The 21,603-nt window shown below is 41.0% G+C and overlaps 1 protein-coding gene across 2 annotated transcripts in view; it reads left to right on the top strand.

The window, feature by feature from the left end:
• MYOM1 (myomesin 1) overlaps positions 1 to 16,907 on the top strand; it is a 152,822-nt gene extending 135,915 nt beyond the window's left edge. For both annotated transcript variants that reach the window (XM_080820935.1, XM_080820934.1), the window contains 9 exons: positions 1,827 to 1,940; positions 2,663 to 2,750; positions 3,944 to 3,982; positions 4,070 to 4,175; positions 7,568 to 7,731; positions 9,922 to 9,958; positions 10,201 to 10,223; positions 12,568 to 12,623; positions 16,089 to 16,907. In XM_080820935.1, coding sequence (XP_080677061.1) covers positions 1,827 to 1,940; positions 2,663 to 2,750; positions 3,944 to 3,982; positions 4,070 to 4,175; positions 7,568 to 7,731; positions 9,922 to 9,958; positions 10,201 to 10,223; positions 12,568 to 12,623; positions 16,089 to 16,382 — 921 coding nt within the window. In that variant the 3' untranslated portion in view covers positions 16,383 to 16,907. The remainder of the gene's footprint in view (positions 1 to 1,826; positions 1,941 to 2,662; positions 2,751 to 3,943; positions 3,983 to 4,069; positions 4,176 to 7,567; positions 7,732 to 9,921; positions 9,959 to 10,200; positions 10,224 to 12,567; positions 12,624 to 16,088) is intronic.
• The last annotated feature ends 4,696 nt before the right edge of the window (positions 16,908 to 21,603 follow it).

Here is a 21,603-nt window from a genome sequence, read left to right as displayed (position 1 = left end):
TTTTTTCCCAGTCAGGGGTCATTTTTATCAGAAGCGATGTTGCCTAGTAACAGTTACTTCCTATAATTCAGGGACCAGTTTACAGGATTATAAAGAATGTCTGTGTGTGCTGGTTTCACTATAGAGTTACCAGTGTTGGTTCTTATGTTAATTTATGTTTATGTTAATATTTATTTATTTAATTTATATTAACATATTCTGTATTATTTGTCCCAGGAGTGCAGGTCTGTGAATCATCAGGCTTACACATTTCACAGCACTCACCATAGCACATACCCTCCCCAATGTCCATAACCCAACCACCCTCTCCCTACCCGCTCAGCCCCTAGCAACCCTCAGTTTGTTTTGTGAGATTAAGAGTCTCTCATAGTTTGTCTCCCTCCTGATCCCACATTGTTTCATTTATTAATGGAAAGTTTTTAACATTTTAAAGCTTGCATACCCTTGTTTATAATTACATTAAACATTTTTTTTCATCTGTTTGTTTTGTGGTTATATCTCCTCTTTGGGGAATTATGTGTTCATTTCTTCAGTCATCACCTAGGTGTTAGGGATTGTTTTCTTGATTTGTATGAAGTCTTTACTTTTTTATATAATTTTATATAATTTTAATTATATAAGAAATACATGAATATACTCTTCTTTGTAGAAAATTCAAACATTGTAGATTAAGCTCAAGATCTCTTTAACTGTATGAGTGTGTTTAGCCTATTTGAAGTTTGTATAGGTATAGGATTTAAATATTTCCTCAAAATTGCTAAGGAATTAATTTATTAAATCATAGTTGATGGATGTTAACTAAACTTACTGTGGTAATCATTTTATAATATATACATATCTCAAATCAATATATTTACCTTAAAATTATACATTGTATGTCAATTATATCTCAATAAACCTGAAAATACTTTAATTAAAAAATGTTTTTAAAAACATACTTACCTTCCACAGTTATTTGCAAAACTTCATTAGTCTTTTAAAAAATATTTAGAGGGGTGCCTGGCTGACTCAGTCAGTAGACCATGTGGCTCTTAATCTCAGACTCGTGAGTTTGAGTTCCATGTATGTAGAAACTATAAATAAATAAACTTAAAAAAATAAAAAATAAAATATTTAGATACATATTTACTCATTTAGATATATACTTACTCATTCTGTTCTTTTGATAAAGGATTTTTTTTGTGGGTGTGACACAGGCTATATTTTAATGTGATGGGATGTGTCTGCCCATGATTTTCAGATATTTATTATTATTATTTATTTTATTTAAGTCTGACTGCTATCATGTATCTATTCTTTTCTGCCCACCAGGTTTTTTTGGTTTATTTTGTTTTGTTTTGTTTTTTCCACCAGACAGTTTTAAAATCAATTTTTATTGTTGGACATAGAAATGCTATTGAGTTAGGTTTATTCACTTATATCTATTTTATTTTAAACTCTTTATCAATTAAAGTAGCTTTCAGTTGATCCTTTTAGAGATCTATGTCTTATCCCCCTCTGATTTCCCCCATCTCCCTTGGGGGAGATGAACCATCAGAGACTGTGGACTCTGAGAAACAAACTGAGGGGTTTGGAGGGGAGGGGGATGGGGGTTGGGTGAGCCTGGTGGTGGGTATTAAGGAGGGTATATATTGCATGGAGCACTGGGTATGATGCATAAACAATGAATCTTGGAACACTGAAAAAATAAAATAAAGTTAAAAAGAAATCTGTGTCTTCTAAGTTCAGTGCTTTCTGTTCTATCCAATGCTACGTTAAGAACTATTTAGTTTTGTAAGAGTAGCAGTCCCCTATTTCAAGAAGTATAATTATGGTTTTTCTTCTAGGTGGCAAATATTAAGAAGGAGACTCATATTGTGTGGTACAAAGATGAAAGAGAGATATCAGTGGATGAAAAGCATGACTTTAAGGATGGTATATGTACCCTGCTTATAACAGAGGTAGGTGACTGTAAGTGTGAAATGTAAGTATATTAGTTCTGTACCCTACATTCTTCTAAAAAAGAGACTAGATTCTGTATGCCTTTGCCCCACACATTTTTAACACCTTACTTCTTGCTGCTCCAAAGATCCCTGCCCTGACATCACCCAAAAAACAAGCCATAGGAACACAAAATCTTCTCTCACCTTGTGATAAGGCATGGATTTGTCAGATATCCAATATCCAACCAGTATTGGCTAGACACCATCAACTCTGGCCTCTCTGAACTACCTCTTTTCATAGTTGGGTGAGTGGCAGGACAATTAAGTGGATTCTTCAATTAAGTGGTTTGCTCTTAAGCCTCATGATAGCTTGTTCCCAAAAGTACAGAGACAATCAGACACAGTATTCAGTTAAGTACAGATTTTTATCTACTTTTTGTCTAAAAGAACATATCTTTCAAATATATGTGATCATTAGTTTTTAATATAAAGGTAGAGTAAAGGATAAGGAATTTAAGTCTCAAATCAATTATAATTTTAGAGGATGAAAAATCAGGACTGCTAGCAGGTCAAATGATGACAGACAGGTTCATCTGTGAAGTCCTCATCACTCCCTTTGCCAGATGTTTGTTAAGTGTGTGATTTGACAGCGGGTCTATAAACCACAGGACCTTAAAAATGCAAACACCATTCTCTGAGGCTGCTATAATCTGCAATGTGGTGTTTCCTTTCCCCCTTAGTTTTCCAAGAAAGATGCTGGGATTTACGAAGTTATCCTGAAAGACGACAGAGGAAAAGATAAGAGCAGACTGAAGCTTGTGGATGAAGGTCAGTCTTCTCCTAACTGCTGGGGTTCATTTTGTGTGTTCTGTGTATAGAACTATTTAAGTTAGTTAACTAACTAACTAAGTTAGCTAACTTAACTAGTTAAGTAATAACTAAGGTTATGCTGAGTTTCTGTTCATAGATTTTGTTTTAATTTAAATTCCAGCAGAGTGAACTACTGTGTTATTAAAAAATATTTCACTTTTAGTCTTCCTGGAAATCAAAGAGTACTTTTGATTTTCAGAGAATTTATAGTCCATAGTCCACAAGGGTTCTGTTTTCAATATAAATCATCATTTTTGTTTCAACCCTATAAAAAATGTTCCAGAATCAAAAGCTACTGTGAGGGACATCTGGCTATCTCAGTGGGAGGAGCATGCAACTCTTGATCTCAGGGTTGTGAGTTTGAGCTCCAAGTTGAGTGTAGAGATTACTTTAAAAAAAATGTTTATTAAAAAAATAATAAATTACCATGAAAAACATGTCACCGAATAGTCCACTCTTAACAGATGGCAAGACAGATTTATATATGAAATGTCAAGTTGTCAAGTCTCTCAGTTATTAGCAGAGCAAGAAAGCAATTTCCATTTTTCAGAGAGTTCTAAGGACAAATATGTCGTGATAACAAAGACATACATGTGACCACCAAACTTCCAAGCATGCTCTTGAACAAGATCTTTAACATATTACTAACGGTGTAGGTCTGACTTTGATTTCACCTTCCTGATCCTGGTGGAGGCAAGACTAAATGTGCTTATTGGCAAGAAGCATTATCAGGCAGAGAAATATCAGGAAACCTGATTGGCTAATTCGTTATGAGTTGATGACACAGATAAGAAAATTCCACGTATGTAACCTAAGACTTCTTGGGACTCAAGAAGAGAATCCTAAAGCCCAGAACCTTCCTGGAAATCTCACTGTGGCTTTCTCTAGAATGTGAATATGGTGACAGTTACAAAGAATTAGAGGGAAAAATATATCAGAATAAGAGCAGGAATCTTTTTAAAAGTTGATACAAATTGAGGTGGTATTCCCTCAAAGAGCACTTCTGGTCAGTTGATCAGCAAATTCTCCTGTGGCCAATACTCTTCACCAGGCAGGTTAATGCTAAGATCACATGCTACTCACAATTTGAGATCTGACCCTACATTGAGCATTTTTATGCTAAAGCTCTATCTATGAATCTCTATTCACAGCCTTTAAAGAACTGATGAGTGAAGTATGTAAAACCATAGGTAAGTTAAAATGGTCTCCCCACGACAATGCTTCACTATTCTGAATAGGCTTACAGCTGTATGAACTATCCTGTTTTCCTCTTTCAGCTCTGTCTGCTACAGACCTGAAAATCCAGAGCACAGCTGAGGGCATCCGGCTGTACTCTTTTGTTACTTACTACCTGGATGATCTGAAAGTTAACTGGTCCCACAAGTAAGTAAATGGGAACTTAACTGCCATGTAGAAATTCTTTCTGCCGTGTGTGTGTGTGTGTGTGTGTGTGTGTGTGTGTGTGTGTGTGTTGGCAGGGGTAGGGAGGGAGCAGCAACAATCCTCTCTTCTTCCTCTCAGGTATGGAGCCTTCTTACTTCCCAGCTCTGATGTTGACAAGTGTAGGACAGAAGCACCCCACATTCCCTTAGCATGAGGTTAGCACTTTCCCTCAACACGTGCGTGGTGAGGCCAGTGATGGCTAAGATCATCTGTCTTTGTGATCTGGGAACTGTCATCATCCATACACATCTCTGTAATGGAACTTCTACATCCAGAAGGTTGAGCTTGGGCTCCCTCTGCTTTGCCAGGCAAATGAGATTCTTATCCCTTCTTTCTAAACACAGCTCACCCCTGCTATGGTCTGGAACAAAACTGAAGCGGCACGTACCACGAGCCACCACATTTCCCATTATATGAGTTAATAGCCATTCAACAAAGAAACCTAATCCAGTGGAGTGCCTGAGTTTGTTCTTGTTATCATTGATAGCAGTTGGCATAGTTGGGCATGGGCATGTCTCTTGTCCACCCTTGGAAGGCTTTGGGGATTCAAGATTACTTTGGGAATGTGTATTTGAGCTAGACTGAGCCTGCAGATCTGTTCTAATCCCAGGTTCCTTTGTGGAGTATAGGTGAACCCAAGTTCACCTCTGGGATTCTAAGAGCTAAAGTAGGTTTCTATGTTCAGTCAGTCCTCCTGTTATACTTTCAACATTGTCCTTAACCGCTGCCCTTCCTTGAAATGTCCTGAGCTGAAAGAGAACAGCAGGCTGGCATAGAAATCTGATGGGGCACAGGTGCCTTCAGTCCACTCTTCGGATGCAGGGGGTTCTCATTCCAGAAGTTCTTTAGGAGCCCCACTGAGCAGTAGGTCAGTGTGGCAGCCCTGGGTGAAGGCACACAACAGTGTTTATTTGTATCTTCCCTATAGTGGATGTCTATCACATGCTGGCCACTGTCCCAAGCCCTTCATGTGTATGAATTCATTTACTATTCACAACTCTAGGAGGCAGGTCTAGGAAGCTCAGGCTTGGGAATGACTTGCTTGAGGTCATACAGCTAAGTGGCAGTTGGAGGACTGAGCCCAGGCCTGGCTCCAGAGCTCCCCACACAGTGGTGTTCCAGTTGCTTTAAAAGTCTAGATTGAACATTTAACCGGAACTGGGTCCCACAAAACAGACATTTGTGTTTTCTTTAAAATGACTACTATGATATAGAACCGTGTTTTTATTCTTATTCTTCTTTTCCTGAGCCCTTAAAAAAAAAGAGAGAGAGAGAGTGGGGAGAGAACAAGTGAAATTCCAATTTGAATGCTTGGGGTTTCAGTCCTTTGTTCTATTTCTTTCAGAACACATTTTAGGAAAGTAATTATAAGTTAAAATAGATCAAATTCTAGGAAATTCCTTTGTGACATCTAGGACATTCTAATATATCAGTCTGAAGAATAAGAGACGAATTAACTGAGTCATCAAAAAGCTTTATATCATCTTTAAAAGAATTACTTGCTCAAAGAAATTAGAACATTCAGTTTTAAGGAAGTTGCTATTAGACTAGCAAGGCATAAACCTTTTACACTATTTGGTCTAGTCAGCTGAATGACTATTTTGTGTACCCATGTGCCTATGAAAGATTCAGGAACCAAGGACTGATTGTCTTCACTGCCTTTATGTAAGTGTGGCATAACAGGAAAAAAGCTTGAAATGGGTTTTAACCTTGACTTCATTCCTATCTGCCCTTGAATCTTAGGCAAGTCATTTAATATTTTGAAATCTTAGGTTTCTTTCATACAAAATAGGAACAGTACCTGTTCTATCTCATAATAGTGATGGAGCCAATGAGAGAATGAAATTTATGGCACTTTGTAAACCATGAAGGGCTTTAAAAATTTAAGATACTATATTATGCATGTTAGTCAGAGGTTAGAGAATTCAAACAGATTTATTAGAGCAAAACCAAGGACTATCTTTCTTTCTTTCTTTCTTTTTTTTTCCTAAGGACTATCTTTCTAACTCTTTAAGACATATATATTTCTCAGACTCAAGTCTGTGGGCACGGATGGGTTCCTTTACCCTACATCTTATAGCAGTTTTTTTTTCCTTTTTTAAAAAATTTTGGGGAAGGAGAAGGGTAAAGGGAGTGGGAGAGGAAGAAGCAGGCTCCCCACTGAGCAGGAAGCCTACCCTGGGGCTTGATCCCAGGACCCTGAGGTCATGACCTGAGCCAAAAACAGATGCTTAATTGACTGAGCCACTCAGGTGCCCCTCTTATGGCAGTTTGTGAATATATTTTTAAAAATGTACTGTATAAGAAAAATGCTGAATGTTTATTTGAAAGCTGAAACTTTTTTAGTGGAGATTTTTGCTTTTCTGTTTTTAGTTCATTTTGTTTATTACAACTACAAATGTAATACATGCTTGTTTTAGAAAATACACTTATAATATCATATTACATATTAGAAAGAGCTTATAAGATAATATCATCCATAGTTTTCCTAGCCACAGTGTGAAATTTTTGGTGTACTTCCAGTCTTTTCTGTATGCATAATTGTTACTATAATTAAGTAGTTTTGTATACTGCTTTTTTTCTGATTTCCTCACATGTTTACAAACTCTTCATAAAGTGTCTTTCAGCGTCATTGACAGTATACCTACCTCTACCTTTTTCTTACTTCATTTATAACAGTAACATTTCTAAATCATCAGATCACAAGGCCAAGTGTTCTATTTACTTTTATTCTCTAAAGAAGGGAATGTATGTGTCTGCTCATGACCTGCTATAGAATTTGGAGGAACTCATGTCCAGGGACGGAGAAAGTGCGTCATTCATCATGGCAGACTCTGCTTTTCATTGTTTTAAATAGCTTTGTAACCACTTATGTCAATAGATGTCAGCCACAGATGACCCTCCTTAAGTCTGTTTTTACTTAGTTTGTAAAATCTGACTTATAGCCATAGACCATCTGCAAGAAATATGCAGTAATAGAATACATAGTTTGGACTTTTCGCTTTAAAGATTCTCTTAGTCCTACGAATAAACCGAAGCAAAAGCAAAGATAATTAATACCACTGAGAATTATTGGTGTTGCAATCAGCTAGGGCCCCAGACTGCTGTTGGAGGTTAAATGTACAGACTGTCCACCCCCTACCCCCACCCTGGGCCTTGGAATCCAAGTTAGGTGATTCAGGGCCCACACTTTTTCTTAAGCTGAACATGCATGGTTCTCATGTTGTTTGAAACCCTGTAAAACTCTAAGGTGAGACCCTCAAAGAGAGACAAAGTAAAAATCAGCTGTGGATGAAAGCAGACAATAACAATGTTTTCTTTGCTGTGAACAGCGGGACTCCTATTAAGTACTCAGACAGAGTTAAGAGTGGGGTCACCGGGGAGCAGATCTGGCTGCAAATCAGTGAGCCCACTCCGAATGACAAAGGCAAATATGTGATGGAGCTCTTTGATGGCAAAACTGGACATCTGAAGACAGTAGATCTTTCTGGACAAGGTAAATGAATATTTTACAGATTAGAACTTTTCTGTGGAGGAACGGACTTTTAAAAAGGAATGAAGGGTGATAAAAGGCCATTGCATCTGACTATTGGAGGATGATTAGAGATTTTAAGAAAGCAATTTAAATTCAGCATGGTGGTAGAAGCAAGAATTCAGTGGGTCTTGAAGTATCAGTGAAAAGTACAAAGTAGAGACAAACACAGAAATGAGTCCCTTTTCAACATGCTCACAAAGGAGGGCAGGCTGATTTACAGTGACCTGAGCAAGAACAAGCACTGAAGAAGTTCTGGTGACTGGAGTTTGAGCATGTTTAAGAGTTTAAGAATTCAGTTGAACTGGAAGATGTGAGTGACGGGAAATAACCAATGTATCCATGTTCTGAAGAAAGGAAAGTCTGAGATCCAGGGCAGGGGTGAAGGCATTGACTGTGGAAAGGAGTAGGGATCCCTTTTCTTTAGAACCCGGGGGTGGGGTGGGTTAGGGTGGGGTGGGGTAGGGGGTTAGGTAAATATGAATAAGCAAAGATCAGTAGTGAGGAGAAGAGAAGAAAGTTGGAGAAGTTGGGTCCTTATGGCCTCAGATGTCTTGGTCATCTGCAGTGAGACTGGGGGCATCTGGAGAGAAGAGGGAAGAGAAGCAGGAAGTGATGAGAGATGTGGAAGATAGGGTCGAGAGGTAACGTGCAGCTAGCAACCACAAGATAAACAGCTCAGAGAGGTGGATGAGGAGAGGGAGCTTGTGTTCCGAAACTGTGGCTCTTCATCTGTCAGCCCCAAGGTCTTGGAAGCCACAAGGTCAGGATGTTGTGCCCCGAGGCTCTTAATGTGTAGCTTATTTATCACCGTCCTTGCCTCCAGCTCCTGTCTCTATCATCCCCCCTCAAGGACCTCAAGGACTCAGCCTCTGGGCAGTCCTTCCACTGCTCCTGTCTAGCTTCTGCCTCACATTCCTTAGGGAGACCTTGGACTGACTTTTTCTTCTACCTCTTCATATACTAAAATGCAGTGTGAATATTCCAGAAGTCTTAGTGTTTTTAATCTGCAGAGAGTAGACTCACAAGAGCTCAGCCTTTCAGCAGTCCTGCCTTGAATTGTTTTGGGCTGAGCCACCAGGCCCTTCCTCCCTCCACTTCCCCCCTACACCCACCCACCCCTCATCTCCCACCCAGGAGGGCTAGAAAGAGGGGAATGGCTGCCTTCAGGCTCCACTGCTCCTGAGTCACAGGCTGCAGTAACGGGATTTCTTCTGTAGTTCCTCTGACAACCAAAAAATGGCAACAGGAAGGGGTGGATAAATTTAAAACTAAAAAAAAAAAAATTTCTTTTATTCTCTGGCCCACCCAAGCAGATTAGTTCAGCAGGGCCCAGCTCTTTCTCAGCGTTGTGTGGGCAAAAAGAGGAGAACTGAACGCTTAGCCTAACTGGTCGACCTCCAGAGACTTGAAGCCCGACTTTTTATGCTTCTTTTTCCCCTCCATAAAAGGAGATGGGATGGATTAGTATTAGGTAAATACTTCCAAGAAGTAAAATATGGTGATTCTCAGACCACACAGGAGCAAAGAGGAGGTGAGAGAGATTTCAAAATAAAGCTGCCTTTATGCCTGAACTTTTCTAAGTGGCTTGCTCACAGGCTTGGGTTGGGGAGAAAGATTTTAGAAGTCTGTAGCTCTCCCTTCCTTGTCTCACTGTCTTTTCTCTGGGCTCTGGCCCAGCTTAGAAGCATTGCTTCAGCCGGCACTGGCGGAGGCAGTGAGCATAGTAGCTCCCGTGCCCTTTAACACAGATAGATGGGCCAGACTGCGTAATACGGAAACGTTTCACTGTCCAGCTTGGAGGCTGTGCCCTGTGGGATGATTTAATAAGAGAAAAGTCTTTTTGATGTTCAGGATGCTTATCCTGCAACCATCTTTATTACCATTTTATCTTTGGCAGAGCTAATCTTTTCCTCTCTGCTTGAAAGGAAGGCCTTTCACCAAATTGGGAGCTTCTAAAATCCACTACTTCATCTTTTCTACTTAGAAAGTATTTGCTTCTCCTGCAAAGTCCATCCTGTTCAAGCAGTTTAGTCATGTCTGGACTGACCACACTGACCTCAGGCTGCGAACTTTAATCTGCTACTGTGTGTTGTCAGTTCTGGGTGAGAACATTCTAACGTCTCTCTCTCTCTCTTTTTTTTTCTCTTAAAGCCTATGACGAAGCCTATGCTGAATTCCAGAGATTAAAGTAAGTCCCTTGCCATTTGTGTGCCCTGATTTCTCTGGAACATGGTGTGCTGCTCCCCCCACCCGATGGTTAGAGAGGGTCTTTCATTTTGGCAGATGCCTAAAAACAGCACTTTCCACTGCTTTGCTGAGCAGCAAAATGTCTCTGAGGCAATGAAATGCAGTCAAGGTTTGCTACTTTGAAGTACCACTAAAACAAAATTCTTCTTTGTTTGTGTGTTTGTTTGTTTCACTCAACCACAGACAAGCTGCCATTGCCGAGAAAAGTAAGTGAAGCCCCTTCCCATTTACTCCTGGCATCGTCTCAAAACATAGCTTTTTTTTTTTAAATTTTGACTGTAGACAGAGAGTGAAGTGCTCTTGTTTTTTTTTTCTTTTCTTTCATTCCTTTTTTTTTTTTAAATCTTAGGTGTTCTACATATGTTTTCATTTAGTCTCTTGGGTAAGAATGTCTGTGAAAAGAAGGTCTCAGATTACATTTTAAGAATGTCACTGAGCTCTTGACTTGAGCTAACCCCTGGGTATCCTGAGAAATCTCTGGGCACAAGTTACACAATAAGTTGTTAATCACTTGCAGCAGGCACAACGTATAAGAAAAATGTATCTATATTAAAGAAGAAATAAAAAACTGTAAATTTGACATCCGATAAATCACCGTAACTCATCAAATACTCCTGCATTTTCCTAAGAGCCCCTGTAGGATACAAGAAGCCAAATAAGGCCTTCTTGAATACTTCACAGTCTGAGTAAACAAACACCAAACTGTCAAGCCTTTGTACCCAGAAACGTGCTTACTCCTAACTTCCTTAGCTGTTGGCCTCATACGTGGAGATTTCTAGACCTCAATCTTTTAAAGATTCTGAGAGACATGAACTAATTACGATAATCATTCAGGTTCTCTCTGAGTGTGTGAGGCAGAGTTTGAAAATTGTTGAGGGCTAAAATTATACAGAGTCAGTCCCAAGCTGGAATGGAGGGAACCAGGAGGGGGAGTGAGCGGTGAAGTCACCTGGCAGCCTTTCAGTAGCTCCAGGTCATTAGGATGGAACGTTCCACCTTTGACTACTTTCCTCTCTCCTTCCTGCTCTTTTCTTCTCCCTTCTCTTGTGCTGGGTTTGTGAGTGGTGAGGCAGTTGCTAGCGGTGAATGGGGCAGATGCCAGCATCAGCACGGGGTGTGCCGGGGAGTACAGTGTGAGAGGGGAGCACTTCTCCTTGGTACCAAGTGGCCCCCTTCCGCGCCTGTATGCACAAGCAAAGCCAGTGTCCACAGTCGACCTCCACTCCCCATTGTTGAACTCTGATGGGCAAGGAGCCCGCTCCTCCCTCCAGATCATGAATTCTTTCTGAAGTTTCTGCATTGAAGCAGTTTAGAGCTGGAAGAGACTTGAGTGCCCCTGTGTTTAACCTTTTGTAAGCTGAGGGAAGCTTAATTCAAACAACATCTTTCACACAGATCCAAAATGTAAAATAAGTAAAAACCAAGTTAGTGTAATTGAAGGAGGGATGGGATCTGGGCTCCCTGACTCAATGTCCCTCCTCAGACCTCCTCTCAGGGCCCCAAGGAATCCTGTGGATGCTATGGATCAGGGCTGGGTACCTTCATGTCCACAGGCATAATGCAACGCTTCCCCCATTCCCCAGATTAGGAGACTACAGTCCACGCAGTGAAGTGACTTGCCTAATGTCACACATTGGGTGGTGCAGGAGCCAGATGAGGAGTTGAGCTTACAAGTGGTGCAAGGCGTGATGGAATCAGCAGGAAAATGTAGTCAAGATTCAAGACTCGTTCAAAGCTGTAGTCTGACTTAGTGAAGAAGGGAGTTGTGCAAATAGGGATCTAGAGTCAAACATTAATTGAAATGGGCCTAAAATTGAGAGGATGCATTAGTGTGAAACAGTGTCCCTTTGAGCAGATTACAGAAAGGTGTCCTTCCCTGGGGCTGAGCCAGTTGTACCCAAAGCACAGGGCTTGGTGAGGGTACGAGGGGAGCAAGAGGTCAGCTCTGGATTTCAGCACCCTTTCCCACACCTTGTCCCCTCAGCTGGGGGCCTTTGTACTTCACGGCCATAGACTGTAGCCCTACATAGTCCTACACACCAAGAACTACCAGGAGACAAAAACGGGAAGCTCTCTAGGAAAGGCCTCAAAGAAAGCCCACATCTGCAAAAGCCTCGTGGCATACAGCCTCCAATTATACCTTTTTTTTTTTTTTTTTAATGATAAGGAAGCCCTTGAAAGAGGCCAAGCAGACTTGGAGGCTGTCCATAGAGACCTGCTCTGCCTCCTTGAGCTGAGCCCCACTGAGCTACAGAAGGGCCAGGGCTGAAGATAGTCGTGAAAATTATAGGGCAGGTCTTAATACGACAAAGCCATCTCAAGCTGATAATTTGGGTAGAGGCACCCACGCACACAAGTTATCTATGCAAGGAAGGAATAACATCTAAAATTACTGGACCCTTTCCTAATTTTGCATATTAAAAATAGGCATAAAATAACTGTTAGGAGAAGGAAACTAAATTGGAAAGTTAGTTCCCTGGGGTGCTTTTGTGAGTGTGATCACTGGCGCTCATCATTTCAGTGATTAACCAGAAATGCCTATGCTTGCAGACCGCGCCCGAGTGGTGGGTGGACTCCCCGATGTGGTCACCATCCAGGAAGGCAAGGTAAGCATGGAGCACTCCTGTCCCTGCTTCTTCCACACTAACAATGGATTCCAGTGCCCTAGATTTCGTTCCGTCTAACAGCTCCCACCGCCTTCATCTTAAGCCACTGTTGCTTTGGCTTGACTTCAGAGTAGCCAAATACAAGAATCAAAATGGAGTCCATTTTTCAAGTCAGCATAATATTTTGTAGGCCAAGCATTAGGATACAAGTTACCTTATTTGGGCACATGTAGACCACTTAGTCTCTTCCCAGAGGTACCCTTTCATATCATGAGAAGCAAAAAAGGTTCAATCACAGCTATGTGACAAATGTAACTGGAAAAAGATACGACCTCTAACACCTAGCGGAGAATGGGCTGTCCCTTTAAATACTTCACCTCTGAAGGGAAATATCTGAAGGGAAGGGAAACATCTTGCGCCGTGAATTTCTATAGATTCTGTTTCAGTTGAAAACTGATTTATTTGTTTTTTTAAAAAAAGATTTTAGGGAGCGCCTGGGTGGCTCTGTTGGTTAAGTAGCTGCCTTCAGCTCAAGCAATGATCCTAGGGTCCTGGGATCAAGTCCCGCATCGGGCTCCCTGCTCAGTGGAGAGCCTGCTTCTCCCTCTCCCTCTGCCTGCTGCTCTGCCTACTTGTGCTCTCTATCTCTCTGTCAAATAAATAAATAAAAAATAAAAAACAAAGATTTTTGTTTATTTTTTTATAAATGAAATTGAGAGAGAGAGAGAGCACAAGGGGCAGGGAGGCAGAGGAAGAGAGAGGGAGAAGTGGGCTCCCTGGTCAACAGGGAGCCTGATGCGGGGCTCCATCCCAGGACCCTGGGATCATGACCTGAGCTGAAGGCAGACGTTTAACCGATTGAGGCACTCAGGCCCCCAAAACTGATTTCTTTCCATTTAACTTTAAACTAGTATTTCCTGGCTCCATAATAATCTCTCTGAAAAGCAATGAACATACTTTCTAACCTGGATTCACTGTCTTCATCCTTCTGTTTCAAAAGCAATGAAAATACTTTCTAACTTGGATTTACTTGCTTCATCCCTCTGTTTCATTAAGACAAATTCAGTAAGTCAGTCATAATGGATGGGTACTTGAAGTAAAACAAAACCTTTTCCCAATGAAGGCATATGATTGGTAGACTAGGGATAAAACAAGGCATGTGGAGAGGCTTTAGTGAGAGGCAGGGCTCATCCAACTGCATTTCTTCGTGGGTGGAATATAGATGACCACAGCTGACCTGAAGCTCAACCAATGCAAGGTTGCTTTTGTCTTTAAACTCTGCTTTTCATGTTCCTCATTTAATGGGGTTCCAGATATTCAGCTCATTGGGTTGTAGTGAGAATTCTGAGAGAGAATGTATGGGAAAGGACTTTGTGATCTATAATGGAAATAAATCTAAAATAGGGATAGTAGTTTTCCATGACACCTAAGGTATTTGGGAGTTTGGCTCGGTTTTGTTAAAAGTTTTAACCCCCAACGGGCCCCTGGCTAGCTCAGTCAGTAGAGCAAGCAACTCTTGATCTCAGGGTCATGAGTTCATGCCCCACATTGGGCATGGAGCCTGCTTAAAGAGAAAAAAAAAACAACAAAAGTTTTAACCCCAGGTCTGCTTGGATAAGTTTTTTGGCAATAGCTTGATTATTTTTCTTGCTGAAATGTGTTTATAGGATAATTCAGTAAGAAATGCTAATTAACCATGGGAGGGAAGAGATTTCTTAATCTCCCAGTTTTAAGCAATACTCTTATAGAAGAGATAGTAAGTGATCATAAGACCCTTTAGAGGGATATTTAGATGAATGTCCTCTTCCTGTGTATTGTGAGCCCTAGTTCTTTTCCTTATACTTCCTGGATTTCAGTACGAAAAAAAAAATGCAAGAATGGAATTTAAAATGTGAAGTAAATTCAACATCGTTGGCCATCAGAGAAATGCAAATTAAAACCACAGTGAAATATCATAACACCTATCAGAATTGCTAAAGTAAAAACAGTGACAACAACAAGTGCTGATAAGGATGCAGAGAAACAGAATCACTTGTACATTGCTAGTAGAAATGTAAGCCAAGATTGTGAAGCCAGGCAGGAAAACAGTTTGGCAATTTCTCAAAAAAGAAAACATGCATTTGCCATATGACCCAGTAGTTATACTCCTGGGCATTTATCATAAAGAAAATAAAATTTATGTTCACATAAAGACCTGTATACAAATGTTCATTAGCAGTTTCATTCATAATGGCCCCAAACTGGAAACAGCCCAGATGACCTTTATGGTATATATATATCCCATGGCACAGTATTGAGCCATAAAAAGGGGCAAAGTATTGATCCCTGCAGTAACTTGGATGAATCTGCAAGGAATTATTATGCCAAGTGGAAAAGGCAAGCTGAAAAGGTTACATGCTATATGATGCTATTTATATAATGCTTTAGAAATTAGGAAATTTTAGAAATGGAAAATGGATTGGTGGTTGCCAGGAGTTAGAAATGAGGTTGGGGGTGGGGGGTGGGTGTGGGTACAAAGGGCAACATGAGAGATCCTTGTGATGGAAATGTTCTTTATCTTGATTGAGGAGATGGACACATGGACCTAGACAAGGGATAGAATTGAATAGAACCACACACACACACACATAAAACACCAATGAGTACAGGCCAAACTGGGGAGATATGAATAAGAACCATGGGTTGTATCACTGTCAATGTACTGGTCGTGTTATTACGCTATGGTTTTGTAAAGTGTTAATATTAGGGGTAACTGGGTAAGGTCCTATACAACCTCTCTATTATTTTTTACTACAGTTTCTGAATCTACAATTATCCTTAAATTTTTCAACAAAAAAGTAATGGTAAAGTAAAACGATTGGCCTAAACATTGATCTTTTGAAGTAAGAGGGTTTCAGCACAGATGGTAATATAATAAAATATCAGGAAATAGGAATACATTTTGGTAGAGCACCATCTCAACTACAACAGACTGGTTGGGGTTTGAGGGGAGAAATAAATGGAGGGAGATGGAACCTGAAGATGAATCCCAGTATCTGAAACAGCTGTCATGATTCTGCTGTTGGGCTCTGTGAGGCAGACAAAATGCAAAGTGAGCAGGTGGTGATTATGGCAATGAGATTTCTCTACTGAGACAGAATCCAAATGCCACATGAGAGCAAAAGACATCTATGTGTTTATGAAAGCAAGAGTGCAGATGGGAACTGGCAGCAAACTCCTTCGTGTGGCTCTGATGATGAGCCTTCCCAAAGCCGGGAAGCTGAGGCCCTCCAGAAATCTACTTAGGAGTGAAGTCAAATTATAATTTAAGCAGGTGCATGCCCCTGTTATCACATCATTCCACCCGTTATTCCAGGGGCTTTGTATTATCCTCCTTTGGGTCCTGCCAAACCACCAGAAAGTTTCTTGAAGTTGGATCATTGTACCTGATCTATCTCCTTCCCTCTCATAAAATGTGTTTTGCAGGCGCTTAATCTCACCTGCATCGTGTGGGGCGACCCAACTCCAGAGGTTTCCTGGTTAAAGAACGAGAAGCCCCTGGTTCCAGATGACCACTGTAGCGTCAGGTTCGAGGCCGGCAAGACTGCCTACTTCACCATCAGTGGGGTGAGCACCGCCGACTCCGGCAAATACGGGCTTGTTGTGAAGAACAAGTACGGCTCAGAGATAAGCGACTTCACAATCAGTGTGTTCATCCCGGAGGAGGAGGCTAGGAAGGCGACTGAGCAGCCCCAGAAAGGCAACAAGAAGGCCAAGTGACCAGGAGGCTATACGAGGGGAGCTGCGCTGAGCTGCCTTGTGTTACTCATGTGCGAATGGCTTGGGTTAAATGTAAGGAACTCTTCCCGCTTTCTATTCCCTATTTTTGTGCTGGCTCAGGGGAAAATCATAAAATCTCTCATTCATATAAAACATCAACTAACAACATTTTGATAGTTTTCTTTATCAACAAATTCTGTGTTAAGAAAATGCCATTGGTCGCACAAATACTAGGAAACGGTTTTAAGGAAAAGACCAGAATAAAGACAGAGGGATGTTGGATGATGGTCAGAGAGTAGGTGAATATGTTGTGGAGCAGCATTTGGACTTGGCTTGACTTTTCCTGGGAAATTCTCATGGGTTGCAATCATACTTCAGCATCCTGTCCAAAGGGGGATGAATTGTTAAGCCAAGCAGTGTGTTTTGTGTGTTGTTAATGATAGTGATGTGCATTTCTGTTGGCGGTCTTGTGATTTGGAGCCTCCTCAGTATTAATAAACAGTCCTCACACCTCTCCTCTTTCCCATTAGTGTTTTTCTCCTTCCTGTTCAGCTGTTCAGTGGTGTGGTCTCTGCTGTATCCTTCCCACTGCATCTTACAGCACATCTTCTGATTTAAATTCCTTTGGGTTAAAGTAGTCCCTTCCTAGCATGATCAGATGAGCCATCCAAGGTCAACTGAGGTTCAGAGGTATGAAATTGCTCCATCGTTGTACATCTGGCAGCTTACTGTACAATCAAGTCGATCCCATTGTTAAGATACCCAAAGTAATTGCATTTAATGTGTCGATTAAGGATAATAAGACAGTGTGGGAGTCTACTGCCAGAATTGGCGACAAAGGGTGCACAGCTAAGAAAAAGAGAACCCTGATTCTGAGTTCAGAGGACTTTGAAGGACTTTCAGAGGACTTTCGCCAGCTTTGGAGCCTGCCCCTCTTTGCAGGGCTCACTGACAGGTAGCATTATGCTTTAGGAAATTTGGTTCTCCCCCTATTACTGTCCCCAGCCACCACCCAACACCATCGCAAACCCACAACCTGTCCACACGCACACACAAATGTGCACACTTGTGCTCACTCACACACCACTGGAGGAAAACAGTTAGGATGAAAAAAGGTTTCCCTTCTCCATCCTCCTGCCAAAGGTCAGAGATGGGACAACAGACTCCTTTATAAGTTTGGAGGTACACCTACACCTCCTCTCCTTTGCAAAGTTCAGGACTAGAAACTGCCTGCCATCTGATTCCCTTGTGCAGCTAAGTGCCCCCTGCTGTTGCCATGACATTGGACACCAGGCAGCAGAGAGATGCTGTGCTGTCACTAACAGGCATGGCAAGTTGATGAGCTTTTCAAGGGTCAAATGGACCCTGCCGAGGGCAGCTGATCTTGAGCAGTCTGAAGCTTTCCCTCCTTCAGCAAGAGGGCTCTCTCTGGACGAGGGGACCAAAGGAAATTGAACACCAGCAGGGGAGCCGAAGAGAGGAAAAAGGAGAAAAGCAGGAGCTGTGCAGGTAAGAGGCCCCTGGGACTTTCCTCAGAACCCCAAATGCACCCCTCACAAGAACCAGCAACAAAGTCACCAGTGTTGGGGGAAGGGAAGAAGGGAGGTATGGTGAGTGAGCCGAACCTGCTACCCCCACCCCCAGTTCCATATCACTGGAGCCCAGACCAGAGAGAAAACAGGAAGGACTTTGAATCCAATGAAAACACAATTTTAAAGCAGTGTGTCTTAAGTTCTGAAATTATGTGAAAACTTGTGAAATGAAAGTGTGCATCACTGAGATCCCTGCCATCCAGTCCAGAGAGACCTGATGGAAAAGGTGGCAGTGAGGGACAAAAATGCTTTCATACTCATAGCTCCATACACTGAGACTCCTCAAAAAAATGGTTATAAGAAGTATTTCAGGGGCACCTGGGTGGCTCAGTTGGTTAAGGGTCCAATTCTTGATTTTGGCTCAGGTCATGATCTCAGGGTTGTGAGATGGGGCTCCATGTCAGGCCTCACACTGGGTGTGAGTCCTGCTTAAGATTTTCTCTCTCTCCCTCTGCCTCTCCTGCACCCTCCCCTTCACCCCACCCCAAAATTGTTACAGCCACTGTAACAACGAAACTGAATCAACTACATTATGACTTGATGGCTTATGTAAAAAGCTGCTGTTCCTACAGGGGGAAATAGAACAAAAGTACAGATCTATCAATTTAATGATGCTGAAAGTCTTTCTAATTCATGAGAACTCATAAAACTGTGACCTGCTAAATGTGAGCTACTGGTACACAGAGGATTGTATTGGAGCACAAAAAAGACTATTTAGAGTTTTGTTTTATAAGATTAATATTCAATCTACTGAAGTAATAAATTTAAAAATCTAAACCTTCCTAAATCCTTGAAGGTTAGTTTTAAAATCTCATTTTTCTATTTAAAAATCTAGTCATTGAAAAGATTAAAGGGTGCCTTAATAATGTAACTAAGTTCCCTTTAACTTATTAAACTGTATTTATAAATTAATCTATTTGCTTTCCATTTTAGGTACTACTATTGTCTGACTTAACAAATAAAAACTTTCCAGAAACTTCAACAACTTTAATTACCTATGAAACTAAGCATATTGAAATGAGAAATTTGAGTTCTCTTAAATGATCTCATTTTGTTTATAAACTCAGCAAGCCTTCAACATAAAATCACAATCAGGGATGCCTGGGTGGCTCAGTCGGTTAAGCTGCTGCCTTCAGCTCAGGCCATGATCCCAGGATCCTGGGATCGAGTCCCACATTGGGCTTCTTGCTCCACAGGGAGCTTGCTTCTCTCTTGGCCTCTGCCTGCCACTGTGCCTGCTTGTGTGTGCGCTCGCTCGCTCTCTCTTTCTCTCTCTCTCTGTCAAATAAATAAATAAAATCTTTTTAAAAAAGTTATAGATTGCAGCTTTATAAAAAAAATCACAATCAGTTAAACAATGTAAGTTAAAATCATAAAGCTGAGCTATTACTAGGATAAAACACCACCAAGTACCTAAAAAAATCAAATATGCACAGATGTGATAATGCAAAATTCTTATTAATTCTACCTAGAATTAATAGAATTCTATTAATTCTATAATAAAATTCTATTTATTCTACCTAAATAAATCCCCTCTGACCCGGAACTGGAGTTAATACCCACGTTAGAACAAGAGATGTGGCTCAGACTGTTGAAGACGGACAGCTGTACACACGGTCCTGTACAAAGCTGGGGTACATGAAGAGTAGTTTAGTTAAAAAATTAGGAATGGTAAAAATATCACCAACTGACAGAGAGAAGCTACACGGAAGCTTGCCATCTGCCTGGGGGTGGTTCTGGGTAGAAAAACAAAGTTAATGGATTCCTCAAGCCAGTACTGCATGCTTGTGGGGTCCAAATTTACAGCACCACATGGTGTAGAAATCTCAAGCCAAGAGTTCCCATAAAAATGGCCAATGTCTGGGGCCCCGGAGAAGCAAATGTAAAACTACACACTACAAGGGACTTCTGTGTCTACCCACAAAGGATTACTGTTACGGAAATTGTCCTTCTACCATAAACAACTAGAAAACCAGGCAAAATATATGGGGGGGGGGGAGCTGTTTAAAAAGGGCACTGGCAGGCGCCCTTGCGTGACTCAGTGGGTTAAAGCCTCTGCCTTCGGCTCAGGTCATGATCCCAGGGTCCTGGACCAAGCCCCACATCAGGCACTCTGCTCAGGGGGGAGGCTGCTCCCTCCACCCCCACACCGCCTGCCTCTCTGTCTACTTGTGAGCTGTCTGTCTGTCAAATAAAAAAAAAAAGAAAAGGGCACTGGCACATGGACACAGAGAACTATGAGCCCTGAGAGAAAAAGAAATCGAAATGAGAGACCTATGATTGCCTGGACAGAGTGTGGCCCTGGACAGAGTATTCAGCCAGTGGGAACCCAAACAGAACCTGCCAGTCTCGTTGAGCTGAAGGGACAGAGACCGAAGTTCAAAGAGGCTGAGTTGGCTAGAATTTGTGGGGAAAAGAGTAGGGAGAAGCGAGTGGCACAGAGGAACTGTGCTGGATAGCTGTGGACGGGTCTCTGGGGGAGCGCTGCTCTGTGGGTGCTGGAGAGAGAGCCAGTGGGAAACAGTAGGTCAAATAGTTCTTGGGGATCCCACAGGCTGGGAACAGTTCTCCCTCTCACCAGACTGCATGAAAGGACCTTGTTATATGTGGAACATCAGGGAGAGTCCTCAGAAGTTTCTCACCTTGGTAGCGGGACTAAATTAACCCTAGACCAAAAGCTATTCTTGACACACCCTAACAAAAGGCAAAAGCAAGCCTCAAAAGGATCAAATATCTGTAATAACCTAAGGCTGTGTCAGAACCAAGGGCAACACACTTTAAATGGATGCATTATCCAACAGTGTGAAATTCATTATGGAGACTATCCAATAAAAAATCAGCAGGCATACCAAGAAGCAGGAAAATAGGACTAACAACCAGGAGAAAAGTCCGTTTAAGATAAATAAGTCCTTTGGATGTAATGTATAGTATGATGACTGTGATTAATAATACTCTATTATAAATTTGAACGTTGCTAAGAGAGTAGATCTTAAAAGTTCTCATCACTCAAAAAGAATTGTAACTGTGAGGTGATGCATGTTAACTAAATTTATTATGGTAATCATTTCACAGTGTATGCATATGTCAAATCATCATACTGTATACCTAAAACTAATACCATGTTATATGTCAATTATGTTTCAATAAAATGGAAAAAATATACACAAATATTATGGAAGTATCAAGAATAATTCAATATTAATATTATTTGAGCAGATAATGAAAATTCAGAATAAATTTTAGTAATTTTAACACTATGTAATCCCAATAGCAAATGTAGTCATAACTTCAAGAAAGATGCTTGAGTAGCTTTTAAAATATAACAAGCTATGTGTAGATCAGTAATTTGTTGGTGGATTGTAGGTATATAACTTGAAATGTCATTAGTACTATTTTATAATCATTAAGTTAGTGGATCTCTATAATCTAATAAAGTAATACAGACTTGGGGGACAAAAAGAGAAGTACATTAATAAAAACAAAACCCAGAAATGATAACGATAATAGAATTAGCAGGCATGGGCCTTAAAACACCTGTTATAACCATATTCTATATTTTCAAGAAGCCAGAGGAAAGATTGGATATATTGAGTAGAGACATAGAAGAGCACCCAGGCAAGACATAATAA

This window comes from Martes martes, assembly GCF_963455335.1.
Source record: "Martes martes genome assembly, chromosome: 13".
NCBI classification, from domain to species: domain Eukaryota; kingdom Metazoa; phylum Chordata; class Mammalia; order Carnivora; family Mustelidae; genus Martes; species Martes martes.
This window is presented reverse-complemented; position numbering and strand designations above follow the sequence as displayed.